Source organism: Tympanuchus pallidicinctus, unplaced genomic scaffold (genome assembly GCF_026119805.1).
Source record: "Tympanuchus pallidicinctus isolate F22 unplaced genomic scaffold, pur_lepc_1.0 scaffold6, whole genome shotgun sequence".
In the NCBI taxonomy this organism is placed as follows: Eukaryota; Metazoa; Chordata; class Aves; order Galliformes; family Phasianidae; genus Tympanuchus; species Tympanuchus pallidicinctus.
The window spans coordinates 1,942,924-1,961,878 of NW_026294780.1; the positions used below are offsets into that span (position 1 = coordinate 1,942,924).

General features: G+C 42.3%; 1 protein-coding gene across 4 annotated transcripts; it reads right to left on the reverse strand.

Moving 5' to 3' along the window:
- Positions 1 to 6,892: 6,892 nt before the first annotated feature.
- Positions 6,893 to 15,362, reverse strand: CLDN34 (claudin 34). 4 transcript variants are annotated; one of them, XM_052664689.1, is made up of 3 exons: positions 15,239 to 15,362; positions 12,568 to 12,632; positions 6,893 to 7,954 (listed from the first exon to the last, which is right to left on the reverse strand). In XM_052664689.1, the coding sequence occupies exon 3, from the start codon at positions 7,903 to 7,905 to the stop codon at positions 7,270 to 7,272; it is 636 nt and encodes a 211-aa protein (XP_052520649.1). In that variant the 5' UTR covers positions 7,906 to 7,954; positions 12,568 to 12,632; positions 15,239 to 15,362; the 3' UTR covers positions 6,893 to 7,269. The 4 variants fall into 4 exon arrangements, with proteins under 4 accessions (XP_052520649.1, XP_052520651.1, XP_052520652.1 ...); XM_052664691.1 differs by lacking the exon at positions 12,568 to 12,632; XM_052664692.1 differs by lacking the exons at positions 12,568 to 12,632; positions 15,239 to 15,362 and adding an exon at positions 12,322 to 12,559.
- Positions 15,363 to 18,955: the final 3,593 nt, after the last annotated feature.

The window sequence follows — 18,955 nt, forward strand, 5'->3', positions numbered from 1 at the left end:
CCCTGCCTGCCTGCACATCAATTGCTCTTCCTGGTTTACTATCATCCACATAAGAGGCAATTTTCTGATGAGAACTGTGAGTTCAGCTTCATTGGACAATTGAAATGTTCATGCCAAAGCTCATGGAATTTGTGTCCAGAAATTGTTCTGGCACAAAGCACAGGTGCTGCCAGTGCCATCTTCAAATTATTTAGTAACTGGTCTCAATGCAGAGAGAGCAGTGGAGGCCTGGACTGAGCAACCTGGAGGCTGGAAGGATCCTGAAAGCCACCAGTTTTGGTGATGGTCTGCATCAACTTCATAGCCATTTGGGAAGTTCAGACTATTAGCAAGCCAAGCAAAGTCTGCACTGTACAGCTGCAAAATGTAACTCTCAGAATTCCTGAGTTATCACTGGAAATGAGGTTATTTATGGCAAGAGGTGCTGGTGGATGCAAACATTTCTAAGATGTAGCGACAGGAAGATAAAACGTTAACACTTGTAACTAATCACATCAATAGGTTCACGGGGGATGCTTCCACTGTCTTCAGTCAGAAAGGCAGGATGGATTGGCCTGTGATGAGCCATTTCCTGCCAGAAGGTTATTATACCCATTAGTTTTAAATGCATTAAAAAGTACAGACATTTCAACAGCACCATTTTACTCCTACCACAGGTTATTTTTTTATTTAAAACTACACTTATCACATCTGTTCTCCAAGACTGCATGAACTGTGCAGGTTAGTCCTAAGAAGATGCAATCAAAATGCCTCTCAGCTGATTTCCAGTGAAGAGTTCACTCACACAGTAGGCAAAATTCAAGTTAACAAACAGTGAATTTACATACATCTGAAAAACAAAAGCAATCAACCAAATAAAAACAACAAAAACAAAGTTCCTGTGAGAAGGCCACTTCAGAAATAACATAAATCAGTAACACTCAATTCCCCAGCCAAGACACGGCAGTGGTTCAGAGTCCTGGAGCTAGTTAATAAGGGATAGTTTGTTGAATAAAAAGCATTCATCATGTGGCTTGTTTCTGTTCCCCCAAATTCAAACAGCAAATTACAAATATCTCTGAAGAGCTACGGCTGAATCCACAGAGCTCCTGGTGCAGGTGGAGTCACTCAGCTGCTGTGGTTATTTTGTTGTTACACCCATTTCTCACAGGCATCAAGAGTTGGTGATACCAGAAGGAGGGTTTTCAGCATCCCTCAGGCATGAAAAAGCATATCAGCCAGTGGAAGGAACTGAGCAAGCAAATATTTCATGGGGGATATCAGCTCCGTGATAGACCTGTAAACACTGGAGGAGATGTTGGAAATGCTGGTATGGAGCACTCAGCTCTGCATGCAGGAGGTGTCCTCCAGCATCCAGCCCAATAGAGAAGGCTCTTGGTAGCCAAACAGGGCATGGTCTGGTGACTTGTGTGAGCTCCCTCTTGCCTTCCTGCTTTCCTTAGAGATTGGTGAGGCGCTGGCACAGCTGCCCAGAGAAGCTGTGGTGCTCCATTCCTGGAGGCACTCAAAGCCAGGTCGGTTGGGGCCCTGGGCAGCCTGAGCTGCTGGGGGGCAGCCCTGCCCATGGCAGGCATTGAGGCTGTATGATCTTCAAAGTCCCTTCCAACTCAAATCATTCTATGATTCTGTCTGCTCTATAAATATCATCACAGATGGCTTCATGCGGGGAATATATCTGTATATCTTAGAAAGGCTAAACAAAACCTAGTGGTCAAGAAGAACTATTTCAGTGCCTTCTGCAGCACCCACTATACTAATCTTTTATGTATTTATTGGCATAACATTTTATAAGTTGATACTATCTTTAGGTTAGATATTAGGAGGAATTTCTTCACACACAGGGTGGTGACGCACTGGAACAGGTTGCCCAGAGATGTTATGGATTCCCCATTCCTGGAGGCATTCAAGGCCAGGCTGGATGTGGCTCTGGGCAGCCTGGTCTGGTGGTTGCACATAGCAGGGGGGTTGAAACTACATGAGAAACTACATCTTTGAGGTCCTTTTCAACCCAGGCCATTCTATGATTCTATGATTTAATTTACAAATAGGAAACTTACACAGAACAGCTATGGGTCATATTTTACACATATCTGTAATAACAAGGCTCAGATGGAATAAAGTACTGAGGTACAATGAAATCAGTTGTTCTGCATGTTGGAGATGGACATCTGGCAAGCATTTCAGTAGGCCTTCTGAAAGTCCATTATGTGGATGGCCATATTTTTACATGAGCAATTCACTAGGAAATGGCCAGCTACTTGATGTTACATAAATCCTCCAAGAGTGTAAAGATGAGAAGCTGTTTCAATTTGCACTTCTAGTATCTCCAAAAGTAAAATAATTCCAGTTCTACATATAGTTTTTATTCACACCAGATAATCTCAGATACCTATCGATATTTTGGCAACATTCAAAGCAGGATCTAATTTTTCACATGTGCCACTTTCTCCTATAATAGGTCTGCATATTCAGCTGCTGAAAAACATCTTGTATGAGTAGTAATCTTGGATGGTGTTGGAAATAAAATCCCACGTAAATTTTATGTGTTTCTTCAAAATATAATTGTGGGTGTTAACTTTGCACCTAGTCTTTTCCATATATGTCCCAGGAGAAAAGCAGAATGTGACTTTGTGGGACCTGGGGCTTGACAGTGTATGCTATACTCCATTCCAAATTATAAGCCAGTATTTATTGGTGTTTATTGGTTTTGTAATTCTGAGATGAGAATGACTTACATTTTCTTGATTGGCATATAGTTGGTTTAGACACAGTTGCTGGCAGCTTCAAAGCACCGTGGTAATTACTGAACAATCTCACCTTTCTTATTCAAGGGAAATAATACAGTAGATTACATGAGGGAAGGAAATACATTGGTTAAAAAATATGTATTTATTAGCTGATACTGGATCTGACCATACACATATGGACAAGAATGAAAGGAATTCCATTTCAGTTTTAAAAAAGGTGTATTTTCACAGAGAACATGTCTCTTCTGGGAGCCTTTAATTTAATGTACGTTGGTTTCCTATTTTAAGAAAACAATTTGCTGTTAAACACTATGCCAGCTAGACTTACATTTTTCAAGTAAAAACTCTTTGTCCTGAAGTATTTTAAGGTCCTAAAGAGCAGGAAATTGCCTATGACATTTCAGTTTTTCCATTCTAAGGGAAAAACATTCCAAAGTCAAAAAATAGCTCTCTTGAAAAACACTCTTACTCTCGTTGTAATATACCATAAGCCATGTAACAACAAAAACACTGCTTTCTGAGACCAGCATTGTTTGCAATAAACTGAAGAACCTAAAGTCAGCAGTTAAGATTATTTTCATGTAAAACTGCTGACTTGAATTGAAAAAATGTTTATTGATGTAATCCAAATAATTTGATGACCTACTTTCTAATACAATGTCTCTTTGTTCCTCTTTTTCACTTAACAAAAATGATATAGGTCAGAATTACACATTCGCCTAGGAAGGAAATCCCAGTAGACATGTACCATTGGCTTGGTTCACTATTAGGTGTTTTCAGCTTCTTCCAATACTAAGTATTTTTAGAGGAGTATTTAATATATTCATACACATTTTGGTCTGTGGCCACAAATAAATGGGTAGGGTAGACAGAAATAGAAATAAGGTTAACAAAATGCATCATGTGGTACAATAGCTTCTGGGAGTATGTTCTGCAGGTCAAAGATGGATGTCTTGTCATTATGCCTGGATATCCAGCAGAATCGAAAGAGGGTTTTGGTATTCAGATAATTATCCCAGCAGTGCGTTCAGGCATGTGAGCGAATCACAAGACACTTGTTTATTGTCAACTCAGAAAAATAAAGAAAGGCTGACTTACATGTAGGCTGAGGCCACTGTGGAGACATTCCTAGACAGGGTGGAACCCACAGAACGAGCAGAGCTGTCACTGGAGATGCAGCAGGTCCCAGTTTGCTCTGAAGCCAGAGATGTAGCTTCATGATATCATCTGTTCTGTGATGAAATTTGCTTTAGCGGTTCTTAGTCTTATCTCTTTCCCTTGAGGCCCTGACTACTGACTCCTGGCTTTGCGCTGCAGCTCATTGCCTGTCCTCAGTTGTCCTTCTATACATGATGGTGGGGGCAGGCTGCAGATTAGCTTCCTGAAGTCATCAAGATTAAAAATAGCCTTTTGGAAAAGTTTTGCATTTTCTGGGATTGATTAAATCCCAATCATTTCAGCTGTCTGATTTTGCAGACATCCCTAAAATAGCTGTATGAGACCGAGTGAAATGGTAACAAATGGAACTTCTGAAAGGTAATTTAATTTTTAAAATTATCTAAATGATGCATCACAAAGATTTGCACAGAGTGACTGTGCCTCCTCACTCACAAAGTAAAAGCACAGGAAATTTACTTTCTTCCAGTTTGAAAGTCTTAATGAACGTAAACAGCCACTAGAATTTAATGAATCACACAGCCCGGAGGGGTTAAGATTAAATAGGCTTGATCCCATGAAGACCAATAGGAGTTTTGCCTCTTCCTTATTTTCAGCTAAAATTTATTCTCTCCTATCTATTCTTCAGGGAATGACTGAGTTTTAATATTCCCTGGTATTTGACCGTAGGCTACAGCTTATTATGTACCAAAGTATAATCTGGATCACATAACTATTGATAGTCTCCTGCATTAGAAACCTTGGAAGTACAATGGGAAAGGACACCAAGAGCTCCGCTAGACCATTCCTCTGCCCTTAACCATATCTATGCTGTGCATAGCAGTATTTATCTAAATTTATTTTTAACTAAAGTTGAGTTTTAAAATGCACCTGCCTCCTTAGGTAGTCTATGTCAGTGTTTAACGAGGGATTTTCCTCATCACCTTACCTACATTTCACCCACGGTGAATGTTTTACAGTCATGCATCAGGATGGACCAACAGAGGGAAACAGCTATGTAGTGTTTGTTGCTTTCTCTTTGAGCTAAGAAGAGTAAATGTGGACTCAACCCAGTCATTTAGTAAATATACCGAATTAATACACTTTTCTGTATATATGTGAGCTCAGAAAAAGTTTAGAATCAGTGATTTGCTGTTAAAGCTCAAGTACCTTGAGAGGGAATATTGGTCTTGTATTTGTGCAGGGAAATATTGGCATTGACACGTGAATACATCTTATTTGCCTTATAACAGCAAAAAGATAATATCTAATATCACTGTGATCCCAGTGGGAAGAGAAAACAGTTCTGTTGATGTGCACATTTAAAAAACATACCAGTGTAGTGCAGGATGTACAGTACAAATCAAAGTACAAACAATATTGAATAAACAAGCAATGAAAGCTTGAGCCTTTACCAGTACACCACTAGAAAGCTTTGCAGCACTGCAAACAGTCCAAAGACAAACAACTGCACCTCATCAACTGCAAATGATGGTTCAGAAAAGAGAGAAGACCAGAGGGAATGAATGTGCTGTAGGGATTCTGTATAGGAAATCAGCAGAACAAAGACAAGACCATGTGGAAGATGCAGAAGAGACAATGGAATGCTAGGAGAAAATGAGGTAGTACTGCATTCCTTAGATCCATATACATATAGAATGGTTTCAGTGGGAGTGACACTTAGGCCAGAAGTGAATAAGTAACAGCAATCTTGGTGGGGCAAAAAGAGGCAATATTAAACAGGATCCTGGGAGAAAGCAAGCATAGGCAGCAGAGCTGATGACAGTTTGAGAACCTGGAGAGTTACCTTTCTCCCTGAAGGTGAGAAAAGGGGCGGTTTGCCAAACGCTGAGTTGCTTTTCATTCTTTGTCTCCACGACTTAAAGCTAGCAGAAGTACTTGTCATGGGTAACAGCCACAAGCAATATGAGCTGGCTTGCTGGCATTCTACTATTTTTATTTTTTTTTTTTTACATTTTATTTTCTTTTTTTCCTGACTCCACGAGAAAATCAAGAGTAGTTAAACCACTACAATTAGATCACTTAAATTCTTGTTACATCTCTTTGAAACTGTAATCACTTTTTTAGAGCCTGTTTTCAGCGGGTCATCAACTTGTCAGCACTATCAATTCATTCCTCCATACAACCTCTTGATTTTTTTAAAATTTTATTTCCCTTATTGCTGCGTTTGGGGCATTTTTTCCATCCTTCCTCTCTTCTTTTCTTGTTTTTCAGTGTCACTGGCACAGGAGATGTCACTTAGACGGCAGATTCTTTTCACCTAATTTTATCTGGTTTAGGTAAAGTTGGGTTGTGTACTCCTCTGTTAGCAACATAGTTATTAGTCATTACAATGAATTAAGAGAAAGAGAGATTTTCTGGGAGCATGTCATCTTCCAGCTACTCTAGACATCTATTTTAGACAGATGTCTTTTTCTGTCTAGACTGTCTTTCTCTTTGCGCTGACTCTAAACAAAGACTAAAGCGACTGGTTTAGGTACAGATGTCTGGGTCAGGTTAGATGAATCACACTTATAAAGTTCTACTGAATATTCCCAGTTACTAAGAACACTGATTTTGGCAGCAGTTTTGCAGTAACGTGTAGACACTGTTTCCATCTTTTGCAATACCTTTGGATTCAAGGAAGCATCTGATGAAGAAACGTACCCTTGCAGACTTTTTGGCTCTGCACAAGTGAGGAACTAAGAGCACACCTTGCCTACAGGCAGACGTGTTGCAACACAAGATGCAAATGGCTTGAAAGAAAAACAGAAGCATAAAGAAACAGCTCTTTATGTGCCCTGGAGCAAGAGAAGAAATTGGCTAGGTATGTTTGTAAGACAATTCAGGAAACACTCACTTGACACAATCACGATGACGCTTATTTTGTTTGTATCAAAAGTCTTAACTTGCCACAAAATATAGTTTGCTACAGATACTGTTTAACAATGGGCAAAATATTTTAGTACTAAGAAAGAAACAAGTTCACGTTTCACATGTCATCCCATGTATTTCACGTGTCATTCCACGTATTTCTAACAGGACAATTAAATCAGAGGCAGCTCTTTGAACACAGTAAGCATCTGGCACAAAAAATAAGTTAATCCATAGACTTTGTATATGTATATATAAGGAGGACAACTGATAAATCTTAATAATTAGCATTGCTGCTCAACAGCAATGATCTCAAAGACAAACTTCTGGTCCCACATGGCAATCAAGATGATAATTCAGTCTTATAACAACATATGCTGGCTACTGTGGACTAAAATGCTGTAGTTTCTTATTTGAAGAATCACTTCTGCTGCCATCCTTATATTTTGACCATACTCTGAAAATGTATGGAGCAATTCATCCCATCAGGATTTCATGTGTTTGTGGTTGCAGGGAATCTGTAGGAGAGAGAAAAGATCCCACTCAGCAGCAGCAGGATGGCAGCTATAATCCCAATGGGAATGGCAGCACCAGCTTCCTGTGCCACGGGACTGGAGGGCATGAGGTAGGAGGGAGGGAAGGCGATGCTCTGGTTCTGCGTTACAGAGTAGAAGTTATAGCTCACTGGAATCAGGACGCACAGACCAGCAAACACATAGAAGAAGCCACCCACCAGGAAGAAACGGATAATGGCAGTTTTATGACTGATTCCCATATAAATATTCCTCAGAGCACATATTGTGGCGGTCAGTCCCAGCAATCCCATGACCATGGCGATCACCAGGAGACCCTGAGCAGCATAGATTTCGCCAGGGATGGAGGAGTCATAACCACTGAATTTATGGCAGAACTGCTCTTCATAGCCAGGTGAGACGTGAGTATAACTGATGAAGCAGACTTTCCAAATCCCCACCCAGGCGATGCCAGAGGAGATGATGGTGGTGTTGTCCACGTGCCACACCCTCCACTCCACAAGTCCCATGGCAATGGTGCACAGAATCCAGCCTACTGTCCCCAGTGCAAAGGAAGCCAGCTGGAGGTAAGAGGTGTCAATCAGGGAGCTCATCATGTGGGGGCCTTCTCTGCCATGAGCCTTGCCATGCAGCCAGAGGTGAGTGCTGGAAGGAAACACAGCATAGAACCAAGACAGTGTGACCAGGTGCACCCATCAGTGAAAGGCAAGAGATGCATGGGTGGAGGAGGCTGGCAGTCACCCCTCCCTAACTCTAGTGAAGTGCTAAGCTCAGGCTAGACAAATAACACTTAAGCTTTAATTCTGTATATCTCACTGCATCAGAAGGAGAAGAAAGGGTCTCTGTATAGCACCCCTCACAATCTCTATTTTACAGCCACAAAAGGAAAATTCACATCTTTTTCCAAGTTATTTTCTCCCTCTATTTAACTACTATGTTCCACAGGCCCTCAGATGCACTGCATACAATCAGTACCCCTGGGGGTACCTGGCTTCTCTTGTCCAATCATCCTAAAACTGTGGTGAAAAATTACTGGCTATTTCGCCTAGCAAAAAGTTTTGTCTTTGTTTGCTGACTTTGTATTCTGAGTGTGAACTGATGGTGCCTTTTTAAATGAAAAATATCTACAATTTCCCACCTCTTTCATACAGCTTTCTGAATAACTACAGGAATGACTCATCAGCAGGGAAGATCTGGCTTTGAATTCACTGTATAGATCTGAAAGTTGTAGAGATCCTCATATTCCATAAATAATCTGAAACACCTTTTCTCCTGTTTCCATTGCACTCAAGACAGAATAATAGAATCATAGAATGGTTTGGGTTGGAAGGGACCTATAAGATCACCTCGTTCCAACCCCCTGCTGCAGGCAGGGGCACCTCCCACTAGACCAGGTTGCTCAAAGCCCCATCCGTCCTCACCCTGAATGCTTCCAAGGAGGGGGCATCCACAACCTCTCAGGCAAGCTGTTCCAACGTCCCACCACCCTCACAGTATAGAATTTCTTCCTAAAATCAAACTGTTCTATGATTCTATGATTATTACAAATGTACATTTAATCCTTTCTGGCATGGAGAAAGTTGCTCCAGAATATTCTCTTGTATCTACTTAAAATAACACCAATTTATAAATGCTTTCTTTATCTGATATTTTATTTGCAGAATTATTATATATATATATATGCAAACAATGACAGCTATTAATAGCCATACAATATTGTTGCCAACACATGAAGTTAGAAATGGCTTTTTTTTTTTTTTCTGACACATTTCCACATTAAAATAGCTTACAGAAACACTAAAATTGTTTCTGTAAGCATCAGTTGATCTTTCTTAGACAAAAAAAAAAAAAAAGAGCAATCAAAATATTTTTGTGTTTATTTCCTTCTACTTTTGCTTGAATCAGTTGAACACAGGCCAAATCTGAATCATATTAAAATACGCAGAGCCCGTATTTCTGTAACACTGTTCCTAAGCACTATTAACAGCCATTTAGTCAACTGATTGATATCAAGTTCATAAAAGACAGGCATTGCTCAGTGTCACCTAGCAGCTGCTCACTGTCACTGAGAGCTATTAGGTGTATGGTGTCAAAATGTATCTTTATGGGTTGAATTTGTCCACCTTCTCACAGAATTAAATTAGATAATTGTATCCACTGCTGAGTGCTCTACATGCTACATTACTTAAATGGTGTATTTAAGTATATCAAGAATTAAATTTTAAAACTGAAAAATAGGAAAAGTTCTTATTTCTTTTTCCCTGTGAGATTCAGCAAAAATACAGAACAAGAAAACACTTAGGATGAAAGAATCCAGTGCTTATACAAAAATTCTAAAAACAATGGGAATTAATCAGATAACAAAGTTGGAAGTCTCATGCTTAGATGAGGTACAAATGTTTAGAAACACATGACATTACTTATCATGGCATCATATATGGGAAATGGTTCATTTTTTGGCTCCTTTCGCTACCTGCTCACTAGATCTCATCTATCCTACGTAGTAGTGCTGACTTTTAGAGAAAAATCTGGATGGAAAAGAAGTACTTTGGAGATGAGTGGTGAAGCTAAATTACAATTATTGTATTTAGCTGTTTTGAAAAAATGAATAGAAGCCCGTACTTATGACTACTCATACTGGGACTTGGGAAGAATATAATGAATGAAATGTTGAGATTGGCAAGGAAGTTACTTGCCTTACAAAAACATATCAGAATCAAAACAGTGATCTGTTTTCTGTTTCCTGCCTCTATTGTTGAGAATTTAAACATAAATTCTGTAGATTTTGCTGCTATCTTCAAATTGGAATGGATACACATCACTCGCCAGAAGGATTGATTTAAGGGCAATCTTTGGATAAGACTGTATTTAGTATCAAATATCTCACATAAATCAGGAGCCTGTGCTCTGCCTTAGAAGGCATTTCCAAGCTTATCTTTCAATACAGATTTAATATTTTATGTTTGTTGGATCACTCAGAGCTTTGCCTGCAGGTCTGGCACGCGGCATTTACCCATCCAGCACATTCCTCTGGGATGCATCGAGCCTCTCTCAGAGGAGCTGCGGGTCCCTCAGGAAAGAGCATTAGGGAAAGCCACTCACACCCAGCAAACCCTGTTCCTAGGGCCTTTGTGGCATTTCTGAAGACACGGAGCATGGGCAAAGCAGACATTTCACTCTCAGGTCCCAGTAAAGCCAGGAGCGATCTGCAGAGGGCATTCCCACCTCCTTTGGGATGGGAGAACCTGCTGCTAACTTGATATTCTCATTAAACAGATTTTTAGTTACACTTCTTGGTCCTTGTGCAAATGTCCTTTCTTGACCCGTGAGATGAAAACTTCAATGTCCAGCCTCTGTGTGCTTACAGCTATAGTGGAAAGTTCAAAGCACAAATCACTGGGCAGCCTGCGCTGCCCATGGACAGCAATGACATCATCTACTGACTGATTTTGCGCTTCAGTAAGGAGAGAAATATCTGGGGTTAATTTAATTAGCATAGTAAGATTACCTGTATGATCTGAATAACACAATGATGTAATGTGATGACTACAGGAAATCTCCTAAGGCAAATGAACTCATACTCACTCAGCTACAAGAGGTCTTCTGAGCCATTAGCTGCTTTCCTGGTGGGAAATTCTTGTCTGGGAAGTTCCCTCAAAGCTTCAGATTCCAGCAATCAGAGGTTACGTGCCAGATACCTCATAGGAAGGTCAGCTACAAAGCCGATGGGGCAGGAGGAGGCAGCTCGGCTCATGTGGTGTGTGCCTGGAGACACAAGGCCTGACCCAAAATGTTTTCCCCCAAAGAAGCAAGAGGAGTGTGTTAAGAGTGGGCTGCAATTCCACCTTTAATGCCACATCAACAGTATCATTCCAAATACCTGCAGCACTTCTAGAGACATTACTTTTCGAACTCTGGACACAACAGCCAAAAAAGGAGAGCAGCTTCCACAGGCTCATAGAATCATAGAATGGCTGCTATGTGCAGGGTGCCAACCACCAGACCAGGCTGCCCAGAGCCACATCCAGCCTGGCCTTGAATGCCTCCAGGGATGGGGCATCCACAACCTCTCTGGGCAACCTGTTCCAGTGCATCACCATCCTCTGAGTGAAAAACTTCCTCCTAATATCTAACGTAAACCTTCCCTGTCTCAGTTTAAAACCATTCCCCCTTGTCCTATCACTATCAGCTCCTGTAAACCCTCTTGCTTTTACGGTCCCATCAAATATTGGAAGGCTCCAATGAGGTCTCCCAGGTGCCTTCTCTTCTCCAAGCTAAACAAGCCCAGTTCCCACAACCTTTCCTCATAGGAGAGGTGCTCCAGCCCTCTGATCATCTTAGTGGCCCTCCTCTGGACACACTCCAAGAGCTCCACATCCTTCCTGTACAGGGGGTCCCAGGTGCAGATGCAGTACTCCAGATGGGGCCTCACAAGAGTTGAGTAGAGGGGGGACAATCACCTCCCTCTCCCTGCTGGTCACCACTGTTTTAATGCAGCCCAGGATATAGTTGGCTCCCTCCCTCACAGTCCCCTGTTATCACTTGCAATCTTAACTACATCTTTTTTTGTTTGGAAGGGATTTCCTTCGTGGATTTATTTTTAACCAAATGCCCCACTCTATTAAAATTAAAATGGAAACTTGATTGTGTTCAAGGGAAATTTGCTCAAAGACAGAGGTTAATGAAATGTGGTACATGCTAAGTGAGTTAATCTGAACGTAAAATCTTGAAGGATCCTTTCTGTTTTGCTGTGGATTTTCCTTTATATCAATCAGTGCACAGTAGGCAGCTGTTCAAGAAGTTTGTGGAGGTATTGCTAATGTATTTCAGGGGCATGATGACATATGGCCTACCCCTCCTTCTTACAAGGAACAGATGAGGATGCCTGGAGCTGTGGTGACTTTCCTGCAGCCACAGGCTTTCTTCTAGGAGAAAAAATGGAAGCAAACCACTCTCTCAGCTACCACATGGCAACATGGTGATTTGGGGGGTCACCAGTGCTTCAAGCTTACCTTTGAAAAGAATAAAATGAAATGCTACCATCTGAGAGATAAAGATCTTTTCTTTGTCCTATCACTTGATAGTTGCAGGAAAAATGGAGCTGCATTTCACATTTTGTCAACACTTCTACTTCCAGTTACCAGTAATACTGACAGAGGGCAGTGGCTGTGTTAACAATTCTCAGAGCTGTGAAACCCATTTCACTTCTGGACCTAATACTAGGGCCCTATGTAAACCATTTTTCCATTTTTAATTACCTTCAGTGGTGTGTATGCATCAGCTGGGTTTCAAATCTGCTCTCTAAAGGTTCTGTCTTAAGGTTCTGAAAAAAAAAATAAATTAATTAAAACCCTGCAGGTGAATGAGGAAGCTAAAAAAGGGAAAAAAGGACACTAGCTAGCATGCTTCCTTAATTAGTTCACTTAAATGTAAGTGAGCCTTTCAGGTTACTGGGTCTCAGACCCCCTCCCAGAGTGAGCTCCTGTGCCAGGGGCTCAAGTCGTAGGGTGGCATAAAAGAGTGTCCCCATCCACGCACTCATCCACAAGCTTGAAAAAATGGGCACACATGAACATAAGGAGATTCAGTAAGGCCAAATGTAAGGTGTTGCATCTGGACCGGGGCAATCCCAGAAACATGCACACTCTGAGAGAAGAACTCGTTGAGAGCAGCCTGCAAGAGGAGCATTTGGCAGCTCTGGCGGACGAAAAGCTGGACGTGAGCCAGCAGTGCGCGCTTGGAGCCCTGTATCCTGGGCTGCATCAAAAGAAGGGTGGCCAACAGGGAGAGGGAGGGGATTGCCCCTCTCTGCTCTGCCTTTGTGAGGCCCCATCTGGAGGACTGCATCCAGGCATGCGGCCCCCTGTACAGGAAGGATGCAGAGCTGTTGGAGTGAGTCGAGAGGAGGGCCAAGAAGGTGATCAGAGGGCTGGAGCACTTCTACTATGAAGAAAGGCTGAGGGAGCTGGGCTTGTTAAGCTTGGAGAAGAGAAGGCTCTGAGGAGACATAAATGTGGTGTTCCTGTACTTGAGTGGAGCTTATAAGCAGGAAGAAGACTGACTTTTTACACGAGCAGATGGCGATAGGACAAGGGGGGAATGGTTTTAAATCAAAAGAAGGGAGATTTAGGCTAAAGGAGGAATTTTTTTACTCAGAGGGTTGAAGAGGCGCTGGCACAGCTGCCCAGAGAAGCTGTGGTGCCCCATCCCTGGAGGTGCTCAAGGCCAGGTTGGATGGGGCCCTGGGCAGCTGAGCTGGTGGGCAGCAGCCCTGCCTATGGCAGGGGTTGGGATGGGTGCGTTTTGTGATCCTTTCCAACCCAAACAGTTCTATGACTCCACACATCCCCTTCCTCTCGTATGTTCACATTCAGTGTTATGAACTACTTCACTGCTCTCCCCTCTTTGCGTTTCAAAATAAACAAACCAAAGCAGCCTGCACATTTGTTCCACCAAGGAAGAATACAGTGAGACTGAGCTGTGTGAAAGCTCTCTGTCCATTTTGGGAACAGATTTTGTTTGGTTTGCTTTAATGCCAAAATGAAGTGAAACCAATAATTTCTGAATATTGCTCACTGGTTTTTTGGGCCCTACTTTACTTTCCTGAGATTGAGCCCTTCTTAAGCTAAAAATCAAAGAGAGGAAACATCGCAGACTTGCATGGGGTGTGATGGCAGTAGGTTTGAACCAGGACACCTCCTTATCATAGGTTTTACTATGATTTACGTATATTTTACTGGATTGTTTCGCCTTTGCCTTGAGGCTTGAATGGAGCCAACTAAAGGCTAAGCAGAACAGTAGAATCTGCTCAGAATTACAACTGCTGGAAAAACAGAACAGCTCCTCTGGCTATGCTGAGATGGCATCCTCCTGGAAAGCTTTATCGAGGAGAGGGAAACCCGCGGGCCTGCCTGGCACAAAGCAAACACAGCTATGCCATCAGGAGGCAGCCACGGCCAGGCCCCAGGAGCTCACAGAGCAGGAAGAGCAAGGCGCTGAGCATGGGCTGAGGGCATGAGAAGAAGTTTCTTAGACAAGTCAGCATCTAGCCAAAGGAATTGGACCAGATGCTGTCTGTGGGAGAAGTGAAGAATACTGGCAACATCGTGAGCACCAGGCTGGGACACACTGCACGGCACCCAGTCAGGAGCTGTAAGCACTCCCTGTGCCTCATAAGGAACTGCCAGTGAAGGGGGAACTGAAGAGCACACAGCCCTCACACAGCAACTCGAGATTCTCCTTAGAGGCAGAGGGTAGGTGGTTGAAAAGAGAGCCTTCCAAAATGGTAAGAGACAATATTTGTTTCTTTGTAAATGCTAGCACAGCTAGGGTAAAGTACACTAAAAATGGTAACAACAGAGGAGCTAAGTAGGATCCCTCCTTTGCCATCTGCTGCTGAACAGCCCTGCTATAGGAGTTCTGCTGCAGCTGTAACCACCTTGACGAGAAAGTGCCTGATAAACTCTTCCTATACAAAATATGCACAAGGTTATTTTTCCCAGCTTGTGTAAGCAGCAATTAATTTACTTTAGATTTTTTTTTTTTTAATGTTTTAAGCGAATATTTTAGCTGTAGATGTTGCCAGGCACCACATGCATTTTGAAATTAACACTCAAATCCCACTTTTGTGAAGTTTTATAGCCAAGATGCAGCTTTATTGGCCTATACAGGGCAAGGCTTACTGACCAAATCCTTTGCTCAATCCATGTCTTGCAGCAAAAAGGAAGTAGAAAAAAAACTACAGCAGAGCAATTAAGAAGGTCTCTTCCTAGCAATATCCCCGTGATCTAGTGCTCAAAAATTTAATTCTTCAATTCTCAGTTGGGAAAACATTCTTTACAGGACACAAATAAATATTTAAATATCTCCCCATCTGTTCTTCATCAGCACTTCATAAAAGAAGTCGTATAAAAAGTAGAGCAGACTTACTTCTGTGGGACTGAGCGTTGTCCAAGGCTTTGAAGCAGTGTCAGCTGGGTGCAGCAAGTTCCAGAAGAGAGGTGAAAATAAATGCCCCTGCAAATCTTGTGCTACCAAACAGGTACCTCGCAGTTCCTTGTCACTCTCCCACTAAGTCAATAAATATGGAAAGAGTCAGTTAATCATTAACATACTATAAAAATATGTAAGCTTTACCATATGGCATCATTTCTAATTGCTGTGAAACACTACCAAAGTATATTAGTAACTCTCATGTTTTCTGTAAGATGCTCTTTCAGAAAAACTGCCCATGTGATCATATCCTTTTCCTACTTAAGACCACCATGGTGCCCCTGGTCTGACAGCCTGAAGGACGCAGAATCTTCATTTGAAAGAGAATAAAGTGATTTCATAACCCTTTCTTCTTTATTAGAGTTTTCTTCTGTATTTACACAGGTAATGAAATCAGTGCAGCTCTGCAGCAGGGAGAAATGCAGGGGAGAAGGAAGAGGTTACCAAGGATAAACTCAAGTGGAATGGCTTTCTTGTTGGGCTGTGGTTGACAGTGTACATACTTCAATGCAAATAGTGCCACACTTGGTAGCTTTACTAATTTATTTCTTTAATTTAATTTATATTTTTGTCTCGCTTTGTGGCTTTCCTATGAATGTAAATGTTTCTCCTTATGAACAGTAGGAGAGCTCTCCTCTTCCTTCTGGTTTCCTCTCTTTGAAACCTAGGATAAATTATTGTAATCTCTAAAAGATGCACTGGCTCCTGCAGAGGCAAGGAATTTCCAGGGCTGGTATTGAAAGATGAGTAAGTTTATTTCCCAGGAGAAATATACTGAAAAGGGAAACCCTCCTTGAAAAACTCTTCTCACCTGTAATTAGCACTATGACTGTTCCTTACCACCACCAAAGAAGGCTGTGAAGTGGCATTAAGCCACTGAAGTATCCTTCAGTTCTCCACATCACCTTTAATCCAGTTCCTGCAGTATCTCCCAGCTGATGATGATTCACTGTTTGTGGTGCAGGTAACAGCCTGGCTCCGTGGGCCGTGGCTCTTCTGCAGTGCGCTGGGGCTTGGTGTCCCATGCAGAATGTGGCCAATGGAGGTGTTTCATCACTACTGGCTGTGCGCCAACACACTGAGTCCCTAATGAGCTTGTTGTCATGCATTAGACTTCAGTATGGCTTTTTTTGACATTATGATGGCTCTGTTGATTTGGAAGGACAGCATCCTTGGGCAGTAGACAGCTGGGAGACAGGTTCCTTTTTCTTTGCTTTAATAATGGTGTGAGACAAAAGCTGCCGGCAAATCCATTGCTGATTTCATGTGTGAAGATACGGCACACAGGCTGTTTGCCCAACCAGGCTGTTGAAGCAGCAACAGAACAACTCTTTGCTGCTCAAATCTGTGTACATCTGTATCTCTGACCTAGTTCTTCCCAGTCCCAAAAGACCACTGTGGTATTTAAAGATTAAACTGTATGTAAAATAAATAAATAAATAACATTTGTGATGTATTTGTCAAATGACATCAGTGCAATGAAGTGTAAATCAACTGGAAGTCTACAGCCCTTTGATAAAATAGCCAGCAAATCAAGCTTCATCACATTAGTGAGAAATATAGTGCACACAAAACAGAATGGAAGCAGCAAATGGGAGTGTAAAATCTCTTTTCTCATTCATGATTATGACTTCTGTAGACATTTTATTCGTTTTTAAAGAAATAGTGGCAAATAGATGAGAAATAGGTAAAAATTAAATGAAGTTTCTGACTGCCTTATTTGAAAGAACGGTTCTTACACGTCAGATTTTACTGTTCTTTAAACACCAAAGGTTAATGCTTTTTCGAGCAGGAAGCATTTGCTCTGTTCCTACTTTGGCCAAAGTGCGCTGAAATCAGTGGGAACAGTTTTGCCGACTTCAAAGACCTTTAGATCAGGCCCAGTCCCTTCTGTGGTTTACAGTTTCATTGCTGAATACCACAAAACAGGAAATATTTGTTTTAAGATATTTTCCTTTTGCTTGCCATACTGAAAAAAAAACAGGCAGAAACCAAGATGCTTTGCAAGATACATTGCTGAGCAAATGGTCCCAGCTAAGCAGCAGGCAGACCCTGTGGACCACTCAGAAATTGAGGCACAAGTATTTTCTTGCCTTTTGTTTCAAGACAAAGGTTACTTCTACCAGGAAATCCAGCTGTGTTCCTGCATGCCAGCTGGTGATGGGTGAACTGGGATTAGGGTTGTTGCATCCTCACTCTTTGTCTGCAGATCATCAGACAAACTTCTCTCCAAACCCAATGCTGCGCCTGAGGACAGGTGCAACACGATGAAGAATATTTTCACAAATGCCTGTCTGACTGTATGCCTTTATAGCCAAACTAAATTGCCCCATGAAGCCAGGGAAATTCAGAGGTGAGACAACTTTGTCAAATGACACCTGTGACAAAGTGCTTTCTAGCCCAGAGGTAGCAGATTATCTGTCCGCTTTGCGCAGGTCTCCTCAAAGCCACATCTCTAGCACATTGAATTTTGTCAACAGCACATTAAATAACACTGAAAGGTACAGAAAGGTGAGGTTTTACATGATCATAGGGTGCACAATCACTCGCAGAAAACATTACCCCACTGTAGGGGCCTACATTCATAAACAACCCTCTGGACACATCTATAGCTGCTGGACAGTTGCAAGCTGTTGCAATAATAAATATCCAAGAGGAAGTTGGCCTTTAAAAGGGAAAAACCCCTGAGACTTCACTGTGCATGCCTTAGGGGTGGGGTAAAAAGCAGTAGGAGAGCAGGCTGGGATGCTCCAGGAAGGCAGGCCACTCCCTGCTGCTGCTGTGGCCAGGTGGAGGTGGCCACCAATGGTGGGATGGGTACAGCAAGATCCTCATGTGTTCCTAAACATGACCCTGGGCCTGGGTGCTCTTTTTTAACATGGCAAAGGCTGTTGGGCTTGGCTTTTGCTCCCTGGCAGTTTATTACCGTGACTTTGCCCTGCCAAACCCAACTAAAGCTGGAAGTATGCAGTGGTCAGAGCTTGCCCAAGGCTCGCCTTTAAAGAGAGACACCTGCTGCCGTGCTCAGTGAGCAAATGGCACAGTACCACGTACTCCTCACCACCCCAAACCATACTCACCCTGTTATCTGGTAGTAGCAGATGCTGCTTGCTTTCACAATTGACCCCATCAGCTGTGAAGTTCTCTTGATGCAGGACACAAGGATCCAGAGGATCCACTAGGTCAAGAAAAGAACGATTAAAATCTTCGTTTGCGCATACAAGGGGACTGAGGCTGTCTCTCAGTACTCGTTTCAGATGTAGTTTCTATCACGTCATTGCATTTTGGAGGCTTTGCTTTCTCTTTTATAAAACCATAGAATGGCCAGGGTTGAAAAGGACCTCAAAGATCATCTAGTTTCAACCCCCTGCTATGTGCAGGGTCACCAACCACCAGACCAGGCTGCCCAGAGCCACATCCAGCCTGGCCTTGAATGCCTCCAGGGATGGGGCATCCACAGCCTCCTTGGGCAACCTGTTCCAGTGTGTCACCACCCTCAGTGCTCAATACCTACTATCCCCTGCTCCTTCTGTTTCTGAATTTCTGACCAACATTCTAGTGCAACACTCCATCAGACTCTGACATTGATTGAGGCATTAAATATGTTTTCCCTCCTAGCAAAGGATGCAGTATTCAGTGGTAATTTTAGGTACT

Excerpts from the sequence above, each read along its gene's own strand:
- CLDN34 (XM_052664692.1), bottom strand. The coding sequence starts at position 12,416 with ATGCAGCTCCATTTTTCCTGCAACTATCAAGTGATAGGACAAAGAAAA. Across the intron at positions 7,955-12,321 it reads TCATTTTATTCTTTTCAAAG|CACTCACCTCTGGCTGCATG; the intron begins GTAAGCTTGAAG and ends GTTTCCTTCCAG.